The sequence below is a fragment of the Microcebus murinus genome, chromosome 16, assembly GCF_040939455.1.
Source record: "Microcebus murinus isolate Inina chromosome 16, M.murinus_Inina_mat1.0, whole genome shotgun sequence".
Taxonomy (NCBI): Eukaryota; Metazoa; Chordata; class Mammalia; order Primates; family Cheirogaleidae; genus Microcebus; species Microcebus murinus.
This window is the reverse complement of record NC_134119.1, coordinates 44,239,230-44,265,802: the sequence shown is the minus strand read 5'-3', so window position 1 is coordinate 44,265,802 and position 26,573 is coordinate 44,239,230. Positions and strand designations below refer to the sequence as shown.

General features: G+C 46.6%; 1 protein-coding gene across 1 annotated transcript; it reads right to left on the bottom strand.

Moving 5' to 3' along the window:
• Positions 1 to 16,896: 16,896 nt before the first annotated feature.
• On the bottom strand, positions 16,897 to 25,615 carry PAX1 (paired box 1). The gene is made up of 5 exons (XM_012739186.2): positions 25,342 to 25,615; positions 24,294 to 24,923; positions 22,624 to 22,766; positions 21,867 to 22,089; positions 16,897 to 16,988 (listed from the first exon to the last, which is right to left on the bottom strand). Exons 1-5 carry the CDS (start codon positions 25,613 to 25,615, stop codon positions 16,897 to 16,899), a joined length of 1,362 nt encoding a protein of 453 aa, XP_012594640.1.
• Between the last annotated feature and the right edge of the window lie 958 nt (positions 25,616 to 26,573).

Here is a 26,573-nt window from a genome sequence, read left to right as displayed (position 1 = left end):
GTTTTCCCTTCATTGTTTAGTTAAAAATAGTAATTATTTAGGATTAAAATCTTGAGGACTGCATTAGTTTCCTAGGGTTGCTATAACAAATTACCACAAACTGGGTGGCTTAAAACAGAAAGACATTTATTCCCTCTCAGTCCTAGAGACTAGAAGTCCAAAATCAAGGAGTGAGAAGAGCCATGCTCGCTCTAAGACTCTGGGCAGAATCCCTCATTCCCTCTTCCTAACTCTGGCAGAGGGCCATCACCCCTTGGCATTCTTTGGCTTGTGGATACATCGCTCCACTCTCTGCCTCTGTTGTCACACAGCATCCTCCCTGTGTTTCTGTCTCCACATAGCATTTTCCTCCTCTTATAAGGACACCACTCATAGTAGATTAGGTCCCACACTGAGGACTTCATCCTAACTTGATCACATCTGTGAAGATCCTGTCTCCAGATAAGATCACATTGCCAGGTAATGGGGAAGTTAAGACTTCAATGTATCTTTTTGGGTGACACAATTCAACCCATAAACGCACATTTCAGTAGATGAATTTGGTCCTCTCCTCTGGGGACCTTAATCTTCCTATTGAGAAGACAAAAATGTGTGTGTTTAGGCTTGTTTCCCTAAACCATATAAATGATGCTTTCCACAATGTGCTGTGGGCAAGGTTTAAATGTAACACGTGCTCGATTATATGAACTGAACAGGGCAGTTCAAGAGGGGTGCTAAGGATGGGGTCTCAGGCACTGCCAGACCTGTTATTGTGTAAATATTAATATCTATGCTTTGGGCAGGGGAAGGGGGGTGTTGAGAGGAGAGAGAAGACTGTGGAATGGTCAGGGTAGAGGCTGCCTGATTGCTAGAACCAGCCAAAGAACCATCATGCATGACCTCATTACCTTCTACTCACACTGGGCTCTGCAGAAAGATTCCTTCTAGAAAACAAACAAAATAAAACAGGTCCCCAATTTAAAACATTTGAAAGCCAATGGTTCAGATTTCTGGGAAATTTTTAAAGCACAGCTGCATTTTATTCCTGCTGGTTGATGTTTTTCTTCCCTCTTCTTAATAAAATTAGGCTGGTCAATTTATTTTCCAGTTTAAATTATATTTTCCATTCCATTGTTTTTCTGCTCCTGTACTAATAAAATGCTATTGCCCTAATGGCAAAAAATGTTTGAATAGTAGAAGACTAAAATTTTTCCTCAATTTTTCTGACAAAAATTCAAATAATTTTTTTCTTTAAAAAAATCAATTAAGTCCCTTTTAAAACTGGCTATCCAGTATTGATCAAAATGTTACTACTGATGTATGAAATTTTTTGGATTGATCTTTTTCTTCTCATTCTGAAAGTTTTCTCAATAGACTTTGGCCTTCTATATAATTTCCTGACTGACAGAAGAAAAATTATCTTAACAAAATTATCTTTCTACATTTTCCCAGCCATACCTTTTTTTTTTCTTTTCTTACTATTTTTATGTCCTCCTTACTTTATTCTCTTACTGTTCTTTTCTACTACGCTTACACGTCTTGAATTTTTAATTCTAAACCTTCCTTAGTTCTAATTTCACGGTCCCACATCTTTTTAATATCTTACACTTCAGGAGATTTGATTTGGCTTCCCCACCCCCACTTTATTCCTGTTCTAATAAAATGCGATTTCCCTGCTAAGGTAAAAAGGTTTGACTAGCGGGAGACTATTCAGGAAGGCACAAGGAAATCACATTTACAGCCACGTGTCCTCGCTTCACAGGTCCTCTGTGCTCTGCCTCCGATGGTGTAGATAGAATATGCTGGAACCAGAAACAGCCAGGGCGCTACGGAGATTGCCACAGCGAGGAGCAGCCAGCCCTGGGAGGGTGGCCTTAGCTGCGGCCACCGCGTGGCCCACTCCGGGATTCAAAGCTCTCATCCTCTCACCCTGTTGGGACAGCTCCACTTTTAACAAAAATAAAAATATGCTTTGTCATATTAGAGGAACACGATATTTATTTATTTATTATTAGGAACGCGATATTTATAGGAAAAAATTCAAAATACAGATAAAGATTCTTAAGAAATTTTTTTTAAACTCCAAAATGACTCTTTTGGACAACATTTTCAGTACTTTGATGTACTGTATATACTTTCAGACCTTTACTTAGCCTATACGGTTATTTCATAAAAAGGTAGCATAGAGTAAACTGATGCTTGTGAGTAGGCTTGTGAAGCTGCCTACAGGGAAATCCAACAGGGAAATCTACAACGGGAGCAGCGAGCCTGCAGGTGTCTGGTCCTGGGGTACGGGGCGCCCCCAGGGCACCCATGGCAGCCTCCGTGCCCCACTTCTGGGCTCCTCCGACCTGGCCCACCCACAGCGGTCGGCCGCTATGGTGTAACCCCGGACTGGCCCAGGAAGGCACAAGGCAGTCACATCCACCCCCACGTGTCCTCGCCTCCAAGGTCTTCTGTGCTCTGCCTCTGACGGTGTGGAACGTGCTAGAACACGGGGCCAACCACAGAGCTGCTGAGAGAGCCACGGCCCAGAGCAGACAACCTTGAGGGGGTGGCCTTAGCTGCAGACAGTCACCCTCTCCCAACGTGGCCCACTTGGGGATTTCAAGTTCCGATCCTCTCTCCCTGTGGGGACAGCTCTGGACAGCTCCACCTTCAGTGTCCCTCACGGCGTGACAGCCAGGTGGTCCCCTGCGCACTCCTACTTCCTTGTCTCCCCTCTCCTTCCCCAGTTCTGACAGGCACCCCTCACGCTAATCTCCTTCTGGGACAGCTTCCTGAGGACCCCACCCGCGACACTGTCAGATTGGACGCCAGGAACAGCCCCACCAATTTCTCCCTCCGCTCCCTCCCTCCCAATTTATCCCACCAATTTTCTCCCACGGGGTCCCCTAGCCAGGCCCCTCCAACATTTTAACAGATCTTTCTTAGTCTCTAAACAAAGACAAAATGGTAACGGGTTTTATGTTGCCTTTCTTTAATTACTACTAAAGTGGATAATTTTGTTCCACTTGCTTACTGGGCATTTTCACTTACCGTTTTTGACTGTTACACAAATCCTGTTATTTTCACTTGCTCATTTTCCGCTGCAGTGATCATCCTCCTCCTACTGATTGCCAAGAACTTCTTAGATGAATGCTAACGTGTTGCTGTGCATTGCACTTATCTTCCCAATGTATCTTATGTTCTATTTATAATACTTTGAAATAAGCTAAGTTTTCCTTTGTGTTTAGTCAAATTTCTGTCTTTTCCTTTGTGACATGTTTTTATTATTTTTTTTATTATTTTTTATTTTTTTGAGGCAGAGTCTCACTTTGTTGCCCAGGCTAGAGTGAGTGCCGTGGCGTCAGCCTAGCTCACAGCAACCTCAAACTCCTGGGCTCAAGCAATCCTGCTGCCTCAGCCTCCCGAGTAGCTGGGACTACAGGCATGCACCACCATGCCCCGCTAATTTTTTTCTATATATATTAGTTGGCCAATTAATTTCTTTCTATTTATAGTAGAGACAGAGTCTCACTCTTGCTCAGGCTGGTTTCGAACTCCTGACCTCAAGCAATCCACCCGCCTCGGCCTCCCAGAGAGCTAGGATTACAGGTGTGAGCCACCGCGCCCAGCCATGACTCATGTTTTTTTTTTTTTTTTTTTTTTTTTTTTTTTGAGACAGAGTCTCACTTTGTTGTCCAGGCTAGAGTGAGTGCCATGGCGTCAGCCTAGCTCACAGCAACCTCAAACTCCTGGGCTTGAGTGATCCTTCTGCCTCAGCCTCCCGAGTAGCTGGGACTACAGGCATGCGCCACCATGCCCGGCTAATTTTTTTATATATATATCAGTTGGCCAATTAATTTCTTTCTATTTATAGTAGGGACGGGGTCTCGCTCTTGCTCAGGCTGGTTTTGAACTTCTGACCTTGAGCAATCCGCCCGCCTCGGCCTCCCAAGAGCTAGGATTACAGGCGTGAGCCACAGCGCCCGGCCTGTGACTCATGTTTTTAAAGTCATATATAGAAGTCCTTCCTCCTTCCAGCATTGCATAAATATTCACCAGAGGGAAAAGATGTTTGTAACTATCTCAAAGAACATGAAATTATCTATATAAATTGGAAAGATGGTTATAGTGTTATTTGTTCTGTCACTGTTAAAAAAAATTCTTATTTTGTCAAGGTAGAAAATAAAAGCCAACCACTGCAACCTTCAGAAAATTCTGTGCTCTCTCTCCTGCAGACTCACAAATCACAGTCAGTTTTACAGGCCAACCAGATGTCCTGGAGCAGTCTTCTCCAGGATTATCTTGGCCTTTGTTGGCTTTTAAAATGTCTTTCAAGAGACCAGGACCAGCTACATCATTTGTGGGCACAGTGGAAAAAGAGCATGTGGGCACCCCTTGTTCAAAAATTATTAAGAATGTCAAGACATCACACCTGTAATCTTAGCTCTGTGGGAGGCCGAGGCGGGAGGATCCTTTGAGTTCAGGAGTTCAAAGCCAACCTGAGCAAGAGCAAGACCCCGTCTCTACTATAAATAGAAAGAAAATTAATTGGCTAACTAATATATATGAAAAAATTAGCCAGGCATGGTGGCACATGCCTGTAGTCCCAGCTACTCAGGAGGCTGAGGCAGTAGGATCGCTTGAGCCCAGGAGTTTGAGGTTGCTGTGAGCTAGGCTGACACCACGGCACTCACTCTAGCCTGGGCAATAAAGTGAGACTCTGTCTCAAAAAAAAAAAAAAAAAAAAAGAATGCCAAGACAGCCACAACAGAGCATTTAACCAAGCATGAGTTTACACAGCTCTCAGGCCTGTGAAGCCACCCTGCTCAGAACACAGAGAGCAAGCCTTCTGGATCAATTCTTTTGACCAATCAGATCCATCAAGTCAGTTCAAACTATCTTTCATCAGGTTCCCTTGATGAGTTGCTAAAAAGATGTGACTGAATTCTTTTTGACTAAATTGGCTGAATCTATTAGGACAGGGAAAAAAAAAAGTGAGCAGATTATCAGGTTGAAAGTTCTGCAAATAATTTGTGGGTAATATCTGAAGTTAAAACTTGAGGTTTATTATCTTTGAAGATCCCAAAGATACAATTCCAGAATAAGATAATAACTGTCAATAATGGTCATCAGCCAAGATCCTGGCCAAAGGCATTTACGGGGAAGCCCTCATGGTAATCCCATGGACAGGCACTGCACATACCCATTTTACAGATGCAGAACCTGAGGCTTGGGGGAAAGGGAATAAGTCCCCCAGTTAACACTGCCAGGAGTCAGCAGCAGAACAAAGGTTTGGGCTCAGATTCAGGTCTGAATCTACAGCATCATTCTTGACCTACACATTATTCCAGCACCATGATCATAGGTTCTACCTTCTACAAACACAGGTGCAAATCTGGATTTGGAAAGTGCTATGGTTTGAATATTTGTCATCTCTGAAATTCATGTTGAAATTTAATCCCCCACATGGTAATACTGAGAGGTGAAGTTTTTAAGAGGTGATTGAGTCATGAGAGGTTTACCCTCATGAATGGATTAATCCATTCATGGATTAATGAGTTAATGGATTAGTGGGTTACAGGAGTGGGACTGGTGGCTTTATAAGAAGAGGAAGAGAGACCTAAGCAGACATTCTCAGCCCCCTCACATGTGTTGTCCTGTGCCACCTTGGGACTCTGTTGAGTCATCACCAGCATAAAGGCTCTCACCAGATGAGCCCCCCTCAACCTTGGACTTCTCAGCCTCCACAATTATAAGAAATAAATTCCTTTTCCTTACTAATTACTCAGTTTGGGGTATTCTGTTACAAGCAACAGTAAAGGAACTAAGAGAGGAAGACGGTGGGGAGGCTCATCTGGTGGTCTTGAACCTCACTCATCCTTAAAATGGTCCTCATGCTTATAGAAGAGCCAAAGCTCCCAGATAATCTGAATTTTCATGCCTGCATTTCCGGGCTGAGGGAGGTGAAGCTGCTCTGTTTTCATCTAAAGACAAGGACTTGTTTCCCTCCACTGTATAAACAGCAGGTGGTTTTCCTAGTTCTTAAGTGAATGCCAAGCCTCAATTTAAACACACACACACACACACACACAATTTTGCATAGAACTTTAAGGATTGGACAAAGGTATCTCAAAAACATACGCATCCAGGTTCCATGTAAGAGACCAGCATTTCAAATACTTACTTAAACCTTGCCCTCACCCAATAGGGTTTAAAAGCTGATAGGCACTTTTGCATTAGATTAACCCTCTGCTTTTGATTCTACTAAAAAGAAAGCTAAAATGGCCTGTTTTTAGCACTGTGTTACTTATCTGCTTATGGCTGCCTACAGACTGAGGACAAAGTCTGAAAGCAAAAGTTGAACTGACTGCATGATTGAAGCCAAAATCAGGGAAGAAAAGAAATATATATATTCTGTATATATAAATAATTCTCGGTTTTCCAGTTTGCTTTCTCCATATAGATATCAAAATAAAACATCAAAATTCCATAAATTTTCACTCTTCTCATGGTCCCTTTAGGATGCAGACAATGGAGCAGAAGCTTTAAAAAGACATTCATTCATAAAATTTAATTTGATAGCAATTCAGAAGTGTCCCCCAATTTCAAATCTAATATTTATTTAACACAATGATAGCTGGTGCTCTTAATGAGAGCCCTAAAATAAGATGCAGAAGTACCTTCCAAGTCATTAAAGACAATATTGTAGATATAATATTATAAGACCTATATTTTGTTATGATTATTTAGAAACCGATAAATCCTTTCAATATCAATTATTTATGTTTTCAGTGGTGTCTACTGTGGTAGAGCACAAAACTTACCCATAAGTTTCTCCCATCCAGGTATACATGCCCCTTTGGAATGTGACTTTGCTGTTCTCCCATAAAGAGGAGGAGTCTAGTTTATCATCTCTTGAATCTGGGTTGACCTTGTGACTTGCTTTGACCAACAGAATGCTATGGAAGTGATATCATCCACCTTTCGAGGCTAGCTCTCAAGAGACCTTGAAGCTTCCACTTTTGCCCTCTTAGACTACTGTCCTGGGTTGACTAGATAAGGAGGCTGGTCTAGCTACTGGACAAGAGGAAGCCATGCAGAGCAAAGCTGGGGAACCCTAGACAACAGCCAGCTCCATCGCCAACCATGTGAGTGAGGTCACCTTGGACCTTTCAGCCCAGCCAACCTCCAGCTGATAGAAGCTTATCCCTGAGTCCAGGGGAAACTTGCTAACCTAGCCAACCCACAGAATCATGAGAAATAATAAGTTGTTGTTGCTTTAAGCTGCTGCTTTTTGTTTGGTTACAAAGCAATAGATTTATCTGATACATCTATAGTAATGTTGCAAATATCACGTACAAATAACTCTTCATTGCCTTGGAGCCAGCTACAAATGTAGAGATTCTCCAACTGTAACATTATACAGACATTAGAAACAAGTAAGACATCAAGGGCAGAGACTCTTCACTTGTGGGCAGGAAGAGAGGAGAGGATGAAACCACTGAGGGACTTAGCAGAATCTTCTGGTTTTGCAGGGATTAAGCATGGGCTCTGAGGCCAAAGTATATGGATTCAAGTTCTGGACCTGCCATTACTGGGTGGGTAACCTCAAGCAAGTCATGTTAGCTCTCTGTTACCTCAATTTCTTCATCTGTCAACGGGGATAGAAATAATACCTCCCTCGAAGTCTGCAGGGATTGAATTAGAAAACGTCCTTAAGTATTTTGAAATATATATATGGTACCTAGTAAGAGCATGATAAATATTAGCCTTTATTATTGGGGTTAGAAGGAGCCTATGTACTTTATAAAAGCAAATTTAATATTATTACAGCCTCCATTTGTGCAGCTGGTTCTTTCAAGATTAGAAATTCTTTCTCCTGATATTACCTCTTTTTTAAAAGACCATTATACTTATTTTGAATACTTTACATGTATGAGGGTATGAGAACTTTATTTTTATGCAAGGGAATCATGAGTTTAAAGGCTCCACATTGATAAAAACAGATGGGGAATTAACTAGACTGTTTATTATTTTCATTTGTATTAAACTCTCAAAAGAAACCTTTCACTGGGACCAATACTTACTGCTGTTAAAGGGATTGATAACATCACGGCTCAAAGTGAAGCTTGCAAGAAAAAAAAAAATCTGTGCTAATTTGTTTTTATTTAACTAAATAAAATGAAATTCTTGCAGCCAAAATTTTTTCTGATGCTGAGCCTAGTGTAACCTGAATAATTCTCTAAGGCTGTGTTATCACAACAATTAAAAGTAAAATGTTGGCTGCATTCTTGACAGAATTGGTAGATCTTTTATTAATTCCAAGCACGACTCAGATACAAACATTATTTTACATTCTTGACAGAATCCATTCCATGTGACCACAAGGAACCGAATATGCTTTCTCTGCACTTTTTTTCTCTCTCAGTCCTCTTCTTCCTCAATGTAAATATTATCATGAAGCCTCAACTGTTTGACTTGATGATGGTGTTATCCAAATTTAAAAGAGAATGATAGTGTGTTGAGCATAGCAACCTGGAAGTTTATACAGGAAGAAATGAGTCTGGCCATAAACTGTGGAATGTACTTAAAAATAGAAATTCAAATTGCAAGTCCCTCTCTGGAGCTTCTTTTAGGAAAATACCTTTTTGGGGTAATATTAATCACTATCCAGTGGTTCACAAATGACATCACAGGACGGAGGAGTATGCTCAGTTTTGAATATGTTGGGCACCTTTGATTATTTTCAAAGTCTAAATGAGAACTAAAAACACATTGTAGCCAGCACATTTTCTTTTAATTTTTAAATTCATGCGCATTATCAGAGAAATGAAATCCATATGCTTATAAAAATTCATTTACACTTTGCACTTCAGAACATATGACAGAGTCTTTTCATAAATCTTTTAATGTCTTTGTTTACTTTTGAAAGCATCCAGTCTATGAGAATAAACTCCAAATAACTTAGAGTCAGAACCTAGCTGCCATATTCGATTAACATGCAACCTTCACACATGACTGATAAGGCCACAAACATCTGGAATAAACTCATAGACAATCTATGGAGCATTGTTAAGTAAGAAGACCTAACAGATGCTTGTGAACATTGCTGTTTTAAGAAATTCTACAACTACCTTTTTAATTCTATTTTGTCACAAATTTGGTGTGTTTTTCAAGGAAGGCATTGAGCATTTGTGAATTTCTTCTTCTAGTTAAACTTCAGCAATATATGAGGATTTCATCCATACTTTCAACTCCAAAATGGACACACAAGAAGGACAGGGCATTTCTTCTCCTGATGGCCCTAAAAATCTGATAGGAGCTTTCAAAGAAGGGAGATTTTAAGTGTAACTCTTCCTGAGGACAATGAGTTGGCTTTTGTGCTATCTCTTGGTGTCCCTGGTGGCAGCTAGCCAGAGGAATGGATTCATATACTCATCAAAGAGCATTAAGACACAAACCAAAGGCCAACATGGCTGCCCAAGTCAGCAGCAGATGCAACAAGCTTTTCTTCCCCTTGAGGTGAATGCATTTTCCAAGTAGGACAAGGTTTCTGTACATCAAGTCCTGGGTCTGTTGACATGACACAAAGCATAGGCATATAAAATTGATCTAAGTGGACTTGCTGCACAAAATCTACTTCAATGCAGTAATGATAGCTACCTGCCAGTCACTAAACCTCACAGGTCTAGCCATAAAATCATCAAATAGTCTTAAGACATTGGTGAATGTCCCAGGGCTACCAGATTTGATTAGTATATAACGATGGCTCCTCCCTTTAATGCTGTAGAATGTTCCAGTAAAATCAGAGACTCACATTAGCAGTCTTGATGGGCTCTAGATCTTTCACAGATCTGATATATAGCCAGAATGGTCTGACGTACAGAAAACAAAACAACAACTCAAATAAGAGGTGATGTGACCCAAAGCAAGTCTCTACTCTTTATATATGTTATTAATGCTCACAATAGCCCAGGGAGGGAAGTATAATTCCTATTAAATAGATAACAAAACTGAGGCTGGGAAGTTTTGTCTAAACTTACCCAAAGTGACACAACTGGTAAGTGGTCAAATTGAGATTTGAACTCAGCCAGCTCTGCTGACGTTTAGTTACAATATACCCCATCTCTTCCTGTACCGCTTCCTGCAGAAGGCTGATCCACAGCTGGTAGTCTCAGGTAAATATGTGTAAAGTCCACATTAGAGGCAGTAAGAGAGGTTCCTTTTTTTTAACCTACAAAAGAAATTCTCTTTGCCCCATCTGTAATGATCTTCCTGAATTTTCCTAAAATAAACATAAAAGAGAGAAAGGCATTTTCCTTGCTGTTTGCTGCCTCTATAATATATTGGTCCTTACAGAGAAACATTGAATTGTGACTTTAAATTATTAAAAACTTCAAAAGACCACTAAAAATGGACAAGTTGGCTGGGTGCGGTGGCTCACGCCTGTAATCCTAGCACTCTGGGAGGCCGAGGCGGGCGGATTGCTCGAGGTCAGGAGTTCGAAACCAGCCTGAGCAAGAGCGAGACCCCGTCTCTACTATAAATAGAAAGAAAGTAATTGGCCAACTAATATATATATATATAAATTAGCCGGGCATGGTGGCGCATGCCTGTAGTCCCAGCTACTCGGGAGTCTGAGGCAGAAGGATTACTTGAGCCCAGGAGTTTGAGGTTGCTGTGAGCTAGGCTGACGCCACGGCACTCACTATAGCCTGGGCAACAAGCGAGACTCTGTCTCAAAAAAAAAGGACAAGTTGCTTAAAATGAGAGACTGAAACCCAAATTAATCGAAAAATCAAAATTTCACAGATATAATTGAAATTGATTTTCATTTCCTAAAAATATCAGTTTAGATAAGATTGCTTTTAAAACTCATATTTCACTGTTATATATTCAAATACTTGAATATATTTATATATCAGAGTCAAAGTTAGTAGTAAAATTTATTTTTAAGGTACTATTGACCTCTAAGGTAACTTACTTGATAATTCCCATATAGATGAGCCTAGAAAGACCATTTTTTGTCACACGGCCAAGCATCTGGTTATTGATTACAATAATAACAACAACAAAAGGGCTTCTCTTGTAAATAGATATTCACAACAGAAAAGGTTATCACTTTAACAGAATGATGATTTTTTTGTATTCGGTTATCTGTCTTCATCTTCATGGAACAATATGTGCTCCCCCTGGTGGCCAGAATGATACTTTTTAGCTTTCTAGAACAAACTAATCAGATTACAACTTGTTTGCCAAAGGAGTGTTTTCTTTTTTACATCTCACAGTTTCAGGTTCCAACTCAACTTTCCAAAAAGTGAATTTCCTTCAAGGAAACTTAAATATCTTGCTTTGTTTTCATCCAAGAGATTTGTTGTTAAATCAAAACCATCTAGTTAAAGAATTCTTGTTTTGTTGTTTGTTGTTTGGGGTAAAATAAAATCTTATAAAGTTAAAAACCACATCCACAAGCAACTGGATGAAATCCCAAACGTTAAAATTGTGTGGTCAGTATAAGCAATAACACTGAAGATAATCCATCAAGTCAATATATATTCCTTTTCCCCACCAGAGGAAAAGGAAATAAAATGTTACAGGATGGAAATGTAATTTAATAGCTGAATGAACAACTTGATCAGCTTATTTCATCCTTAGAAAGAAAAAGGAGGCAACTCAGGTGGTTAAACTGTAACACAATCGAAATTCCATCACCCATGAAAACTGTAACTGGGATTCCACTTTCGAGTTTGGCCAGCCCAGAAACAGATGTGTGTTCCAACAAGAAACCCAGACTGCATCTCCTGGAGAAGAGCTCTTTAGAGTGAAACAGGAGTTTCAACTGGTTTCAACTCCAAAGAAGGGACTAGACTAAAACTGAATATAATTGTTCCAAAGTGTTTAGAATTCCCAGGTGGGACTGAGGCTAAACGTGCGCTTCTCATTTTATGGCCTTAAAAAAGAAGACAGAGTGATTCTTCCCTTAAAAAAATTAAAAAGATCCAAGAACAGAAAAAAAAAATTTTTTTTTTAAGTTGAGATACAAAGGTTTGGCCAGAAATATCTCAGCCACGGGACATTTCTTCAGTGAGTGAGGCTATAGTTCAGACAGCAAGGTCAGGGTAAAGAACAAATACCACTTTGTGCATAATTCTGCCCATTAAAAGAAGGGAATCAAGTGTTTCTTATTACATAGCCTGTCTGGATGCACGATCCTTTCAACTGAGTTCCTCAGGCACATTCTGGCAAGATTCTAAATTCATATCATACAGCATAACATGGAGCAGGTAGGGTTTCTTTTGAAAAGAAAGCCAGGCCAATGTAACCCTAGCTAGGGAAGCTGATGCCAGGAAATCTACAGTGTGCTTTAACCTCAAGCACAGTTCAATTAAATAAATCCCACCCTCTTTAAAGAGTCCAGGAACACGTGAACAAACAGGGGAAACACAGTTGCTGGTGAGTGGGGTTCGCCTGGCAGGAGGTTAATTTCACATGGATTTCAGTGAATGCAGAATAGGTTAAAAAAAAAAAAGCTTGTGCCAATATTGGAAATTTAAACTTTTATTTGCATCCAATATTTCTTCAAACAAGGTTCTTCCCCATGCCTCTGCCTCTGTTTCTCTTTTCCTGGCCCGGAGAGACTTGCTCCCTTCAAAGGAAAGGAAAACTGACTTCCCCCATCCATCACGGCTTAGAATGCCCTTCCATGATCTCAAGGACAAGCCAAGATACCTTTGAAAAGGGCAAAGCTCTGTGCCTTCTGTCCCTCTGTCCCCCTTTTCTCTGGTTTGTTTTCTTTCTTCCTTGCCAAAAAGCAGCCACCTTTGTCAGGGAAGTTATTACAATCGGTTCTAAGTACTTCCTCCAGTAATGAATGCAACAGAATCCTGTCTTTATTCATTGAGAGCACGAAGCTGGCCCACTTTACAAATACCCTGTTTTTAATAAATGTTTGTTGATAGGTATCCATTCAAGATAATAAAATGAATACAAGGGAGTTGAAGCTGAAATACACAAAGAGGAAATCTCTAGACCATGTCTGTGTGTGTACAGCACGACTCTTCCATGTGTACTTTTAAATAGCACATAGACAGAAGCAGATATTGTGCCACATGTTTTTCCTAAAAGGATTCATAAAATACTGTAGCAGCAATCACATTTATGGACAGAGATGAAGATAGGAAGAAAGTTTCCCTTTTCATGTTAATGTTTCTGTACTGCCTGAGTATCTTAGTGATGTACATATATTATTTTCATTCTTTCAAAAAAATCAAAGGGCTATCTGAGTGATTATACGTCTTTATTTTCTTTTGGGTACATCTCTATTTAAAAAAAAAAACTGATTCTTAAATTAAAAAGTAAAAGGCAAAGACAAACCAATTTGGGGGGTGATTCTTTCTTGGATTTTTCTACCAGACATGGTACAATGTGATTTTATTATGGGTCTCAAGTACCTCTATAGATCTATATGCACAGAGAGCAAAACTGCAATATTCCAATGGGAACTTTTGAAAAATATTTAAATTCTAGATCCCCCACAAGCCTTGGAAGTGACTTCCCTAAACTTTGTTAACAGCTAAGCAAAATCATCTCCAGAGAGGTGAAGCCACGTCAGTGCCAGCCTTCCTTCCAACAGGCCATGTCATCACTGTGGGCTTTGCTGCACTAGAGGTGCATTTCACAAGCAAAAATGGGAAAGCTCAGAGAAGTCATAGTCCTCTGTCACATACAGTGAACCGGGGATTTAAGCCAAGATCACTGGAACTTTCTATTGCCCACAGCCTCAAGAGAGAAAGCATACCTTTCTGTATCCCACAGGAAATGCCAAAGCCTGCTGACGCTGGGACTGGAGGCCACCTGTCCCCTGTGAATCCTCATCCTAGAGCCAGGGAACTCTGAAAGACCCACTTCCAAGCACAGCATATGAGAAACAACAGGGGACAGATTTGGAAAATGCCTCTGTTTGCAGGTGGCATTTAAAACACAGGCACCTTCCACCCATCCTGGGTTGCATTAAGGAGCTCTTCTCCTCCTTAACCTTGGTCAGCCCAAACGCAGAAAGTGACAGTGGCAGAGAAATAGGAATGGTGTCAACTCAAAGGGAGATGTTGTATAGATTATTCTCATTCCTTCGGAAAGGGGCAAGATGCCCTCCTTCTGGCCTAAGCAAGCAGTCCTTCTCCAAGTGGCCAAGAAGGAAGCGTGAAAATCTCACCGGGATGTCATGATTGAGCATGTAAAGCTCATCTAAGCACACAAAGACAGGCTGAGAGGACGGGGAGTCAGGAACATGCTTCTTTTGTATGCTTTATTCCTATGATCAGTATAGCCAGCTTCTCTGCAGGATGTGTTGGCATGGAAGGCTGAGAGACCCCAGCCTCAGCTCAAGTCCCAATCCTGGCTCTCCGATAAGATGGTGTCACCCTGTTTCCATGCCCAAGATCTGTTAACTCATAACTTGCAATATGGTCTAGAGCTGCAGTACCCGAGCCCTGGTGCTGTCTCTGCTGCACAGCAGGAGGTGAGCTGCAGGGGAGAAAGCAAAGCTTCATCTGTATTTAGAATGGTTCCCCATTGCTTGCACCACTGCATAAGCTCCGCCTCCTGTCAGATCCACAGAGTCATTAGATTAGCGTGAACCCTACTGTAAACTGCACATGCGAGGGATCTAGGTTTCCTACTCCTTATGAGAATTTGACGCCTGATGATCTGAGGGGGACCTGGGGTGGTGATGCTGGGGAGTGGCTGCAAATACAGATTATCATTAGCAGAAAGGTTTGACTGCACAATAAATGTAATGCACTCAAATCATCCCGAAACCATCCCACCACCCCCCATCCCTTGGAAAAACTGTCTTCCATGAAACTGGCCCCTGCTGCCAAAAGGTTGGGGACTGCTCTTCTAGAGAAAATAAGTCAAATCTCTAGCCTACAATAGTCCTGTCTATAAAATGGAACTTTTTTTAAAGACAAGAAACTTTGAAAACCTGAGAAGAAAAGTCTCTATAGGAAAAAAAGGAAGTACTATTTTATGATTGATACCTCCTTCTACAGAGACTATTGCAAAGAGATGCAATAAATAGTTTCCCACTGGTTCCCTCGATAGGTCTAGAGCAGACACACACTTAGCAGGCAGCTCTACTTACAAGCAAAACTTCAATTCAGAAACTTCTTCCATCAGTTGTAAAAAGCCAAACCCAGGGAGGAAAAACAAAACAGTAGCAAGAAACCCCTGGATTATTTGGTCCCCTGGGATAATTAGCTTTTAGAATGTTAGAAATATTCTGGAAAAGTCCTCCACTGTGGCTCATTGCATTTTTCCCACCTTACCCCTTTAAGAATTAACTTCATTGTAGGATGATTTCTGCATATTGCCTCTCTACCTCCGTTTCCCAGTGCTGACCTGGTGTTTCCTGTGACATTAACAATCACACCCATCCCTTGGGGAGGGGGCTGCCAGGCACATGGGGCTGCCCACTCAACTGGCAAATACCTTCCTGTTTCACTTTCTCTTCCACTTCTTGCCCAGCCTGGGCAGCAAGTGCTCATGAGTAAACCAACACAGTAATTTCCTCTGAGTGTTCATCCTAGGAGCTCGGGGGACAGAGGCATTGCAGTGTAAGCACACACGCTACACTCAGACGCAGACACGCTCACCTTTCCCAGGCGGGTTGCAGACACTTTCCTTTATTCAAAGGCAGCCACCTTAAACAGGTGATGTCAGACTCTCACCAGTGATATTTTTATGACTACAAAATTGCATTATGTTCAGGGTCCCGCCACCAGTGCACCTGAACTTGGAGGCAGTTAACAGCTCTTGTGTCTGGCCCTAGAAGACACTTTCCAAGCTTTTCTGACGTCCCACACCTTGCAAACCAGAAGCCAGAACGAACCTTTGTACCCAGAAGCAGTTTGTGGTTTAGATTAACAAATACGCCAAACTGAACACCAAAAACAGCGCTGATGCGATCACCGTTTGTCAGATTCGCCAGTGCTGAGAGTAGAGGGGTGGGGGGGGGGCACCTCCAGGACACCCAGCTTTTTAACTACATTAAACACCCCAAAAGCCCTGGTGTCCTTTACTCCTACCCCAATCTCCTTTGGGGCGACATCATTTTAGAATTGAAGAGAAGCTCAGCCACTGGGCACTGAGAAAATACAGATTTCCAGACAATATACTGGGGAGAGCCAGGGGAGAGAACAGTCCATCGAGGTTTTGTTACGGTTTGTTATTATACAAATACAAAACAAAAGGTGTGGCTTCTGTGTCCACTTCCTAGGTTGAGTCCCCCCATTAGGGCTGGGGGGTTCAGAGGGGTGGGGGGCTACAAAGCCCCAGGTACTGTAAAAGGGCCTGTCGCGGAGACCGGTCTGGGGCTCTCCCGGATTGGGGGACGGGTAGGGGTGGGGGGTTTGGAGAAGCAGAATAAAGGGAGGGAAATACAGCGCTTAGCAGTAAAAAGCGAGAAAGAGAGTAGGGCATCTATGACCGGGATTGACCAGACGAAAAGGAAGACAGTAAACAAAGAAGGAAAATAGAGAAGACAAAGGGAAGGAAGGAAGGGGGAAAGGAGGGGTGGAGGGAGGGAGGAAGACGGAGAAGAGAAGGACAGAAAAGAAATTGAGGCTAGCAGATCGAAGGAGGCCAAGTCGGAGCATGGATCATCACAAGGGTGCAACAGCCAAAAGCCAAAGTTCATAAAAGCCTAAAAACCCCGGCCAGTAAAGGATGTGTGGCGGGCCAGGCCAGAGGCAGGGCGAGGCCCGGGGCTGACCCGGCGCCCCCAGCGGGCCGGCCGGCGCGCGCTGCCTCCTCCGCGTGTCCTCGGGTCCCTCCCGCGCCGCTCGCCAGGGCCGCGGGCCGAGCTGTGCGCCCCGGTCCGCCCGCCGCTCCGCGGTCTCCTCCGGGCTCCGGCTCCGGGCACAGCTGCCCCTAGGAGGTCGAGGCCGGGTTGGGCAGTCCGTGCAAGCTACTGAGGGCGTCCGGGGCCTTGCCGCCGGGGCTGGGAGGCTTCCGATCGGCCGCTGCGGGAGGAAGCACAGAGGCGTCGGGTCACTGCCCAGCGCCGCGCCAGGCCAAAAAGCCGAGGCGCGTTCACAGCATCGGGGCTTTGGAAGGAGGAAGCAGAGACTCTCGCTCTGCAGACGCCCGGTACAGCCGGCCGTGAGCACCCACCTTTCCCTCTCCCCAAGGGAGCCGCTTGCAAGGAGAGGCTGGGCAAGAGGGGCTCCTCGCAAGGTTGTTTGCAAACCCTCCAAGGCCGGTGACCGGGTGCGATCCCCTTTGCTCCTCAACAGAGCAATTAAGGAGGTGACCGGCGCAGGGACAGGGGAGGTTTCTGAGTCCAAAGGAGACTTGGAAGGGAGCGGGGGAACTGACACCCGCGCCGCCCCTCCTCCTGACCCCGGTGCACCCGCCGCACGTAGGTGCGCAGAGCAGTTCGGCGTCCCGTCAACCGACGCTGCGCCTCGGACGCTCGCTGTGGGCAGGGGGAAATCGTGTGGGCAACGGATCACCAAAGATTCCCTTGGGGCGACATAAGATCCCTGGGGGAGGGATATTGGATCCCTCCGACTTAAGAGGTGGTCGCGCTTTAAGACAGCTCCAGAGTTCATTGTGCCCACGAGGTCGGGGGTGCAGATGCGCTCACCACTGTGGGCACAGCACGTCCCAGGGCCTATGGGCCTCCGGATTGAGTGACAGTGGGCTTGCCAGATCGGGCGGTATTCTGCGCGTTGCTCTATTATTTAGGGTTTTGGGAAGGGGCCCAAGTTTTGCTACTGGAAGCCAGAGAGTGACGCCACGATTGCGCAACTCTGTTTTTACTTTACCAACGTTAGGCAGTTCAGCTTCTCCTACACCGGGAGGCATAGCTTGTTTATACCTAAAAGGGAGTTTTTTCCATTTTCTCCCCCCCCCACCCCCCACCAAGTACTGCTTTAGAAGGTAATCTTGGAGAGCCTCAATTGGCGGGGGAGGGGCTTCTGGATTTTTTTCTCCTCGCGCCAGCCCCAGCCCCAGCCCTGGGCGAAACTTGCTGTGGCTAGGAGCTGGATGAACCACCTCTGTGCGAGGGGGATGGGGACAGAGGGACACACACACAAAGAGGATTTCTCAGAGGTGTTAAAAGGATCTGAAAAACATTTCCAGGACAGAGACACCCCTCAGCTTCTCCCAGCCTCTCAGCTCTTATTCCTAAACACAACTGTGGCCACCCAATCAACAAAGTATTCCGACCTTTTCTCTCTACCCCCTGCACACACTTCAAGGTGAGGACCTGTTTAGGAAACATCTAAGGAGGAGGAAGATTCTCAGCCAAAGAAAGGCTGGCTGCCTTAGAGACGGTTAAGAAACTGAACTGAAAAAATAAACAGCCCTGAGCGGGAAGATGGACTCCACCCCACATATAGGGGCGAACCCTGCCTGGAATTTAGCTCAGTCCAGGCCAGTCCCTCCTTATAGGACCCCCTTTCCTCCATCTCCTCCCACAGGACCCTGGGTAACTTGGGTGGGTATGTCTGAGGGTCTCTGAGGCCTGGATCCTACAGGGTTAGGCATGCTGCAGGCTCCTTTAACCTCAGGGGCTAGGATCCGGACAGGCATTTTTAAAATACTGGAACATCGACTGCAGGGCACGCTGGGATGATGATGGAGGGTGTCTGAGGAGGGATCGACTTCTCAGGGGGTCAAATGAGACTGGGGCTAGTGGCACAGGGGTGCTCTGGCTCTGGTACGCTGGCACCCTAGTGCTCCCTGACAAAGTTTGATTTTAGGCTCCTCCAAGAACTAATCCCAGAATAGAGATAACTGGAACGAAGCTGCAAGTTGTCTTTAACAAACATAAGCAACACATTTTCTTCGTGTGTATGAAATATCTTATAGATTTGATTTCCAAATCTTTTGTCTTTCCAGAGCCCCTCTGGGAGGGATTTTAGAACCCCAGATTTTGATGGTTTCTGAAAAAAAAACAACTGTAAAATACTAGCTGTCTTAAAGGAGCACCTAGTGAGGTCTGTCACCTAGGCAGGGTGTCTGTGCTCTGGCTATGGAAGACATTTGGATTTGGATGAGTGTCCAGATTCCTAGAATGTCAGCCCCTTCACATGAAGGTGAAGTGGAATTTTCCTGTTCTTCTCAGTTCCCAAGAATTGAAGTTTCCTTTCAGGGGATGGGAAACGTAAGTAAATCATACTTTCTTGCCTACATAACAGGCAACCCAGACTCACTACATTTTACCAAGAAACGAATAAATTTTGATGAGTAATTTCACATTCCATTAGGCTTCACTGAGGGTAACCTTTAAGATGTTCATTTGTACCTAATTTGGTGTGGTATTTTGTGTGTGTGTGTGTTTGTATGTACTGAGTGATCAAAAGTATTTATTTTTTACTGAGCACTCATTATATTAAAGTTGCTTTTGGTAAAGAATTTTTTTCTTACTGAAAAGGAATTCAGTAAATGCTAATCCTACTATTCTTATGAATTGAACAATGGATGATAGTGAATTGTCCTGTGGGATACGTTTCTTTAAAGATAAGAATTTCTTAAGAAATGATTAGAAAATAAAAGGCAATGATTCATATTACTTTGCCTTTTGAAAGAGGAGAATCTTTAAAAGCAGTTTTTCTACCATTGAGAAGACAAGTAAAATTCCATAACCCAAATATGTATGTAATTCTCATGCTGCAAAAATAGATAAGCGATTATTTTTATGTTCCTGTTCAAACACAATTGCATGCCAACTTGAGAAATCATCGTTAACAGTGGACCTGAGGTATTTAAAGAGCTGTGGGGATCAGGAAATTAAATTGTTAATTTAATAACTAATGTGGCTAATTATTGCTGTGCATTTGGAAAACAGCTGGGATATTTCATAATAGGAAGCAGATCTAATGATAAAAGGGACTTGACTACCAGCATCATTTAGCGGCTCTATATTTCTGAAAAGGAAAGTATTATCTTCTAAAGAAAATCAGTCACTGGTGAGCCAAAACGTTGAAATCATCTCCTCCTTCCCCCCAAATTAACAAGAGGTAGTTTAGAATTAGGAACTGCATGTGTTAGCTTTGGATTGTTATCTACAGCTCATAGTTTGTGTCTAAGGTAGAGCTTAAAATGCTACAAGACAGAGTGGCTTTATTGGAAAATCAACTGCATCCTTGTGAAGACAGTGAATCCTTTTTCTAAGTCATCCTTCTTGTTGGGATCAACCCGGGGAAATCATTTAAATATGTGAATATACTTTTCTAATTCAAATGAACCTGCTTAGGTAAGTGATTTGTGTAACAAGGTAAGTTCCATTTCAATTTCGATTTCAACAGATATCCTTAGGTGTATCGAAAACAGGTAGATCAGAGACGAAGGACAGGAAACTGAGGGAAGCATTCATGCAGTATCCTCACGTGTAAAGTTTAAAGGAGTTCTCATTCTCAACTTTTAAAATTTCTTTTACTTGAATTCCCCTATAAATGAACAAGTCATATTAACTTACTATTTAAATCAAATTTGAAGTTTATAGGAGTTCTAATTCTCAATTTTTATAATTTTAACTTGAATTTTTCTACAATTAGGCAGGCGAGCATTATCCTAATATCCCAGGATGTTTGTGCTCTGGGAAAAGTGTAAATAGAAAAATTACTTTTCTTATTCCACTTTACTGTTATGGATGGCGTCTTAGTCTCTCCCTCTACCCATAGATCAAGCCATCCTGTCTCATCAAGACTACCTGGAATACTTAGATATGGCACTTTTTGTCTGGGTGGCACCAAGGAGGAAGCCTCTCCTATCACCTGCCTGCCCAGTGCCACCTGCCACCCCAGGCAGGTGTGAGGCAGATCAGCTGTTGAAGATCCTTTTATAATCTGGGAACAGCCCCTGCCCCATGCTTTCCCCCATGTCTGTGCCTTGTCCCCTTCTCTGCTGGGATTGGGGTGACTCCTTTCTTTCCAAGGTTACTTGAAGTCACAAATTTCTGGTGATTTGATTTTCAAAACTAGTGAGCTTTTTTCAAGTTAAAGAAAAAACCAGAACCCAAAGGGCAGCTTAACAAGATGCCCTCACACTGCTGACTGTTGATTAAACACCTCAAATCTGTTAGCTGGCTTATCTAAAGTAGATTTATGGACAAGGAGGAGGAGGAAGAAGCCAAGGAGGCAGAACACCCAGCCACCTTTCCCACAGAAAGAGGGACCCCAAACCACATAGTTCCAAAGGGTCTGGACTTAGGAACATATGAACTAAATGCTCTCTTCTTTTCCACAGTATGTATTTAAGAAAAAGAACCCAAGGGGAGGCCAAGGCTTGTTTTTTGTTTTGTTTTGTTTTAAAAAAAGGAGCTTGGAAGGTGGGCAGTGATGGGAAGGGTCCTAGTGTGGAGGTCAGGCACCACAGGCAACTCTAACCCCACCTGTAGGGTTCAGGTGCCAGGACAAGTCCACAGAAATGATGCCTTCTAGACTCTTCTATGAGTGGAGAAACTGAGACCCAGAGAGGATCAACAATTTGGCCAAGGATGCAAGAACCAGACAGATCCAAACCCAGGAGTCCTGTGTGTCAGCCTGGCGCTCTTTCCCCTCTCTCCGCAAAAGGGGAGTGGGGACTCCTGGGGCCTCTCTCACCTCAGCGTGCCTTTCTGGGGACACCTGTTAGAGTTCATCCGCTCCAAGAAAGAAGCTCAGGGACTTAAAGTTTACCCCAAAGGAAGAATTTATGCCCAGGGCCCACCGCCCACCCCAGCCCCTTCCCTCCTGTCCCTGTCCTTCTTTCTCTCTCTCTCCACCCAACCCCCTGCCACACTGGACCCCTCCCTTTCCCCAGGCTCTCGCCTCCTCCCCTGCACCTGCACCTGCACCCTTCATAACCTTCCAGCATCCACCCGCCCCCCTCCCTGCTGCGCCCCTCACCTTCTCGGCTGGGATGTTTGAAGGCCATGGCTGCCGCGAGCTCCCCGCCGTGCACCGCGACGCCGGCCCCGGGGGGCGCCAGCGGAGGGCCCTGCGCGGGTGGCCACGGCGGGCCCGGGGTGAGGTAGCCGCCGCCGGGAGCGCTGTACACGCCGTGCTGGTTGGAGGCCGGGTAGGCGCAGGCGGAGAGGAAGCCGCCCACCGCGGAGAGGCCGGACGCCGACTGCGGGGACGGAGAGGGACAGGCAGTCAGCAGCGGAGGGATAACCCTGCCACCTTCTCCGGCGCGCTCGAAAATGGGCGTTATTCCCCCTGCTGACCCGGTCAATTATCCCCACGCTGGGCCCGGCCTCTAATTCTCTTAGTAAGGACTCTGGCAAAGTGATTTCTAAGAATCCATTCAAATTGTTATCGATAATAACAGGCGAGGGATCATAGTACCGACCACCGGGATTTAGAGAGAGGGGGTCCTCCACTGCGGATCTGTGGTCCAGCTTTCCAAGCAAAGGCATGTCGGCAAAAGGCAAGCCGATGCCCTAGAAAGCCGGGCTCCCCTAAACTAGTGAGTTGAGGAAAGGACAGAAACGTGCAGCTGGCGGACGCTCGCTAGCCAAGCGGCCACACAAGACCACGATCCGCCTGCCTGGAAGGAAGAGTTTTCTCTCTCTCTCTTTTTTTTTTTTTCTCCTTTTCCCCACATCCCCAGCTCTTCTGCTCTTCTAATTAAGGTCAGCTCCCCGCGTTGCCTCCGGGTTACCTGAGTGTATTTAATGTCCGCCTCCAGGGCAGGTTTCTCCAGCCCATTCACCGCGGGGCCGGCGGGGAAGGCCGCGCGGTTCACGCCGGGCCAGTCTTCCATCTTGGCCGAGTAGGCGGCGCCTTCGCTCCCCGCCAGAGCCCCTGTGGGGACACCCGAGGATGATAAGGCCTGTCTGAATCTGGCCCGGGCACCCGTGCGGCTCTCCCGCCCACACATTACACACGTGCCTACACCCATCAGCTGGTATCGGAGGTCCCCCAACACCTAGCCTGGGGTCCCCCAACACCTAGCGGCGGTCAGAGATGGAGGGGCAGTGGCGCGGGGGTGGAGGGGAGTCTCTTTCACTCCTAGCCCCAAAGAGTAAAGAAAAGCCTCGAGTCCCGCTCCTCGCTCCTCCCCGCCCACCACCCGCTTCCCACGAAAACCTGAGATCTGGGGGTGGGGGATGGAGGAGTGGCGGCTTGTGCGACAGGGGCTGGCGCACTAGGCGGCGGCCACTCCTCTGTCCGGTCCGGGCGCCCAGAAAGGTCCCAGATCAAATTCATAGCAGCCTCATGAACACTGTATGGATGTCTCAACAAAATCTGGAGGGCCGGCAGACCTACCCAGAACTGCCTCCAGAGACATCCCCGGTTTCCTAAAAAAAAGGCCTCCACCCAGCGACCCACGCCCGCCCTGGGCACGAGGCTGCTCACTGAGCTCCCGAGTGTGCGTGGAACCGAGGGAAAGCTCCAGATCTGAGCGCAGGCTTGGTGGAGTCACCTCCCAATCTGCCACTCCGTGGGAAGTTTGGCCCCAGCTGGCAGCCCAGACTGGGTTAGAGCCGCAGGGAGAAACAAGGCGCGTGCGTGGCCTCAGAGGTGCTCCCCAATGCTGCTGGAGCTAAGTATTCAGTTTCCTTCTAGCTGCCCCGCATGTCTCCTGGGCCACCATGAATTTTGCTTCTTACCCTCCTCCTGAGACTGCTCACATAAGGGTATGCCAGCCCCTGGCCAGCTGGCTGGCGGCTGGGGACAGTAGGAAGAGACCAGATTCTGGCTCTTTACTGTTTTTTTCCCCGTCTGGGCAACAAAGCTGCGCCAAACCTCCTGCCCCATCCATCTTCCTCCCCCAAGACATGACCCAGAGTTTGTTGAGTTTAACTGCAGGCGGAAGGCAAATCCTGGGGTATGAGATAGAAAATCAACGGGCTATCCCAACTCCAGGACCTGCAAGGCCTCCAGGCCTGCTGGAGATCCAGGCCATTTGACAAGGCCACACGACTTCTTTTCCTTTTACTCAAAAGAGCCACTGGGCCTGGGAAGGGGGACAGAACCCTTGGGGAATAGTGAGGGATTCTGAAAGCTAAAGAAAGGATCACAGAATTGCCTGAGCGGTTTGTTTGGCTTTGGCAATAGGGGTATGCATACTTTTTGCAAGAATGAAAAAGCACAATTTCAGGCCTCCGAATTTGTGGTCGGCGATTGCTCTTCCATTTGGGAAATATTTTCCATAGTTGTCATAAAAAGTTCAAGATGTCCGAGGACTTCCACAGAAAGCCCAGGACCCCAACTCCTCTGGCCAGCCCCAGCCCTCCCCTTAGACAGAGCTAGTCCCTGGAGGAGCACGCGCGCCCGCCCCCAAATCTGCCCCTTAATAGAAGGCTGCAGAAGGCCACCACGACTGACCTGTTTGCTCCATAAACGTCCGGATGCCCAGGATGTTGCTGACTGAGTGTGCCGAGGGCCATGATCGCGGGATGCTGACGTGGCCCGCCGTGCCCGGGACCCCGGGGTGGCTGCCCATCTTGGCGCCCGTGGGTGACACGGGGCTGGGGTAGGGGTACTGGTAGATGTGGTTGTAGGGAAGTGCAGGCTGCGACGGCGGCTGTTTACTTGCCTCATAAGGTCCGGGCTGCGCCAGGCTGCCAATCTTGTTGCGCAGGATGCGACTGATGGAGCTCACAGAAGGCACATTGTACTTGTCGCAGACGCCGTCGGCCAGCAGCCGGTCGCGGATCTCCCAGGCAAAGATGCCAGGGTCTCCTTGCTTGTAGTCCCGGATGTGCTTGACCACGTTTGGGGTGGTAACGCGGGGTTTGCTGCCCCCGATGGCCCCGGGCAGGATGGAGCCGGTCTCGTTGTAACGCGCCAGGATCTTGCTCACGCAGCCGTGGGACACGCGGAGCTGCCGACTGATGTCACAGGGTCGGATACCCAGCTGCGCCAGTTCCACAATGCGCAAGCGGATGGCGTTGGGCAGGGGGCGGCCGTTGACAAACACGCCGCCCAGCTGGTTCACCTCGCCGTACGTCTGCTCTGCGGATGCGCCCGACGAGAGTGAGCGGGAGGGGGAGAAAACACCGGCGGGTTAGCCAAGGTGGCCACGCGGGGATGGGACTGCCCCAGGCGCGACCCGCGGATCCCCAGACAGCTCGGAGCCCGAGGGCAAATGGCCTAGATCCCGCTCCAAGAGTGGGCGAGAGCGCAGGGACCGCGGAGAGAGCTCTAGGCATTACAGCCCTCCGTGCCCTTTCTCGGCTTTTGGCACGTCTACTTGTAACGCCCCCTTCCCAGAGTTGCTGAACTGTCCCCAAAGGCTGGAGACTTGAGAATGCCGCTTCTCCGGGACCCAGGACTGGGTCGCCCAGGGGAAGCCGAGGAGAGGGAAGGGAAGCGCGGGGACGCGACCCACCTCATCAGCCCGCCCGCGCCCTGCCTGCCGCCCGCCCCTTACCCATAGCGCGCGGGCCAGCCAGCTGCCTGGCGCTGGGGCGGCCGGGGCTGGGCCCGGCGCAGTCCGGGAGAGCTCGGGCGCCGCCGCCGCCGGAGAGGCATAGAGGGAGGGCGCGCGCGAGCCGAGAGCCGCGGCGGCCCCACCGCGGGCTGCAGGCGCGCTGTGAGCCGCCGCCGAGCGCGCCGCCGCCCGCCCCACGGCCTGCCGCCGCCGCTGCCGCGCGCGCCCAGGACACTCTCCACGCCCGCGCCCCCAGGCCCAGGGTGAACTTCATCCGATTGGGAGAAATTCGTCTGATCGGGAGGCTGCAGCGTGCGGGAATCAATTTGACGCGTTCTCCACGTCAATCTCGGCAGTCACGCCGGAGACGCGCGAGTTGGCATCTCATTGGTTCCCGTCACTGCGCCCCGGCTTCCCCCTCCCCGCCCTGAAACTCTACCCCCTCCTTCTGTCCTCCCCCCTCGGCCCTCCTCCACCCCCCCACCCCTCCACACACACACACACACACACACACACACACACACGCACACAAATACACACGTCCCAATCCCAGCTGGGCCCAGGACCTTCCACTAGCTCCAGCCCCTTGCAGACCCTCCCTCCTCTGGCTTTGGGAAGGATGGGGAAGTCATTTCAAATTGATTAGCGTATTAGTACTAATATAGTTTTTGGTTCTAGTTTTATTTCCGCCTCCGCCATTATTACTAATAAGATAAAGAATAAAGGTTGATCATGGCAAGCTGTTTAGGGTTGGCTGCTTCCCGGGCATGAGACCTGTGAAGAGTGGGGTCAGTACCCCAGCTCGGTGCGAGCGCCGATTTGAGCGTCCAGCCTGGTGCAGGGCGCCTGGCGAGAGGGCCCGAGGCGGCTTGCTGTGGAGCCAATCCAGTATGTCCCGGTTCTGGTCAGGTCCCCAGTGCTGCTCTCAGGAAACCTTTGCAGTGTTTACTAGCCACCCGCTCCATTGGGGTAGTGGGGTGATTTCGGTGACAGGAAAGGGGCACATTCCAGATTCTGTCCCCTGCAGCCAGGCTCACCCATGCACCTCCAAGAGGTGACACTGGATGTAGGGGAGAAAGGGATTCCAAACAGCTGCCCCTAGGAGCGGAGAACCGGCACCCTCCGTAAGCGTGCCCTAACAATCAGCGACAGGCCCCATGCATAGATCCCACTCTCGGCCTAAAGGACAGTCCCCGTCTCCCTGGCGGTGGAACCCGCACCACTCTATCCCA

Bases quoted from the DNA above. Each gene is read 5' to 3' on its own strand.
- PAX1 (XM_012739186.2), bottom strand. From the start codon at position 25,615: ATGAAGTTCACCCTGGGCCTGGGGGCGCGGGCGTGGAGAGTGTCCTGG. The intron at 22,767-24,293 runs GTCAGTCGTGGT...GTGTCCCCACAG, and splicing joins GACGTTTATGGAGCAAACAG to GGGCTCTGGCGGGGAGCGAA. The intron at 22,090-22,623 runs GTAACCCGGAGG...CCGTCCCCGCAG, and splicing joins CGGACATTAAATACACTCAG to TCGGCGTCCGGCCTCTCCGC.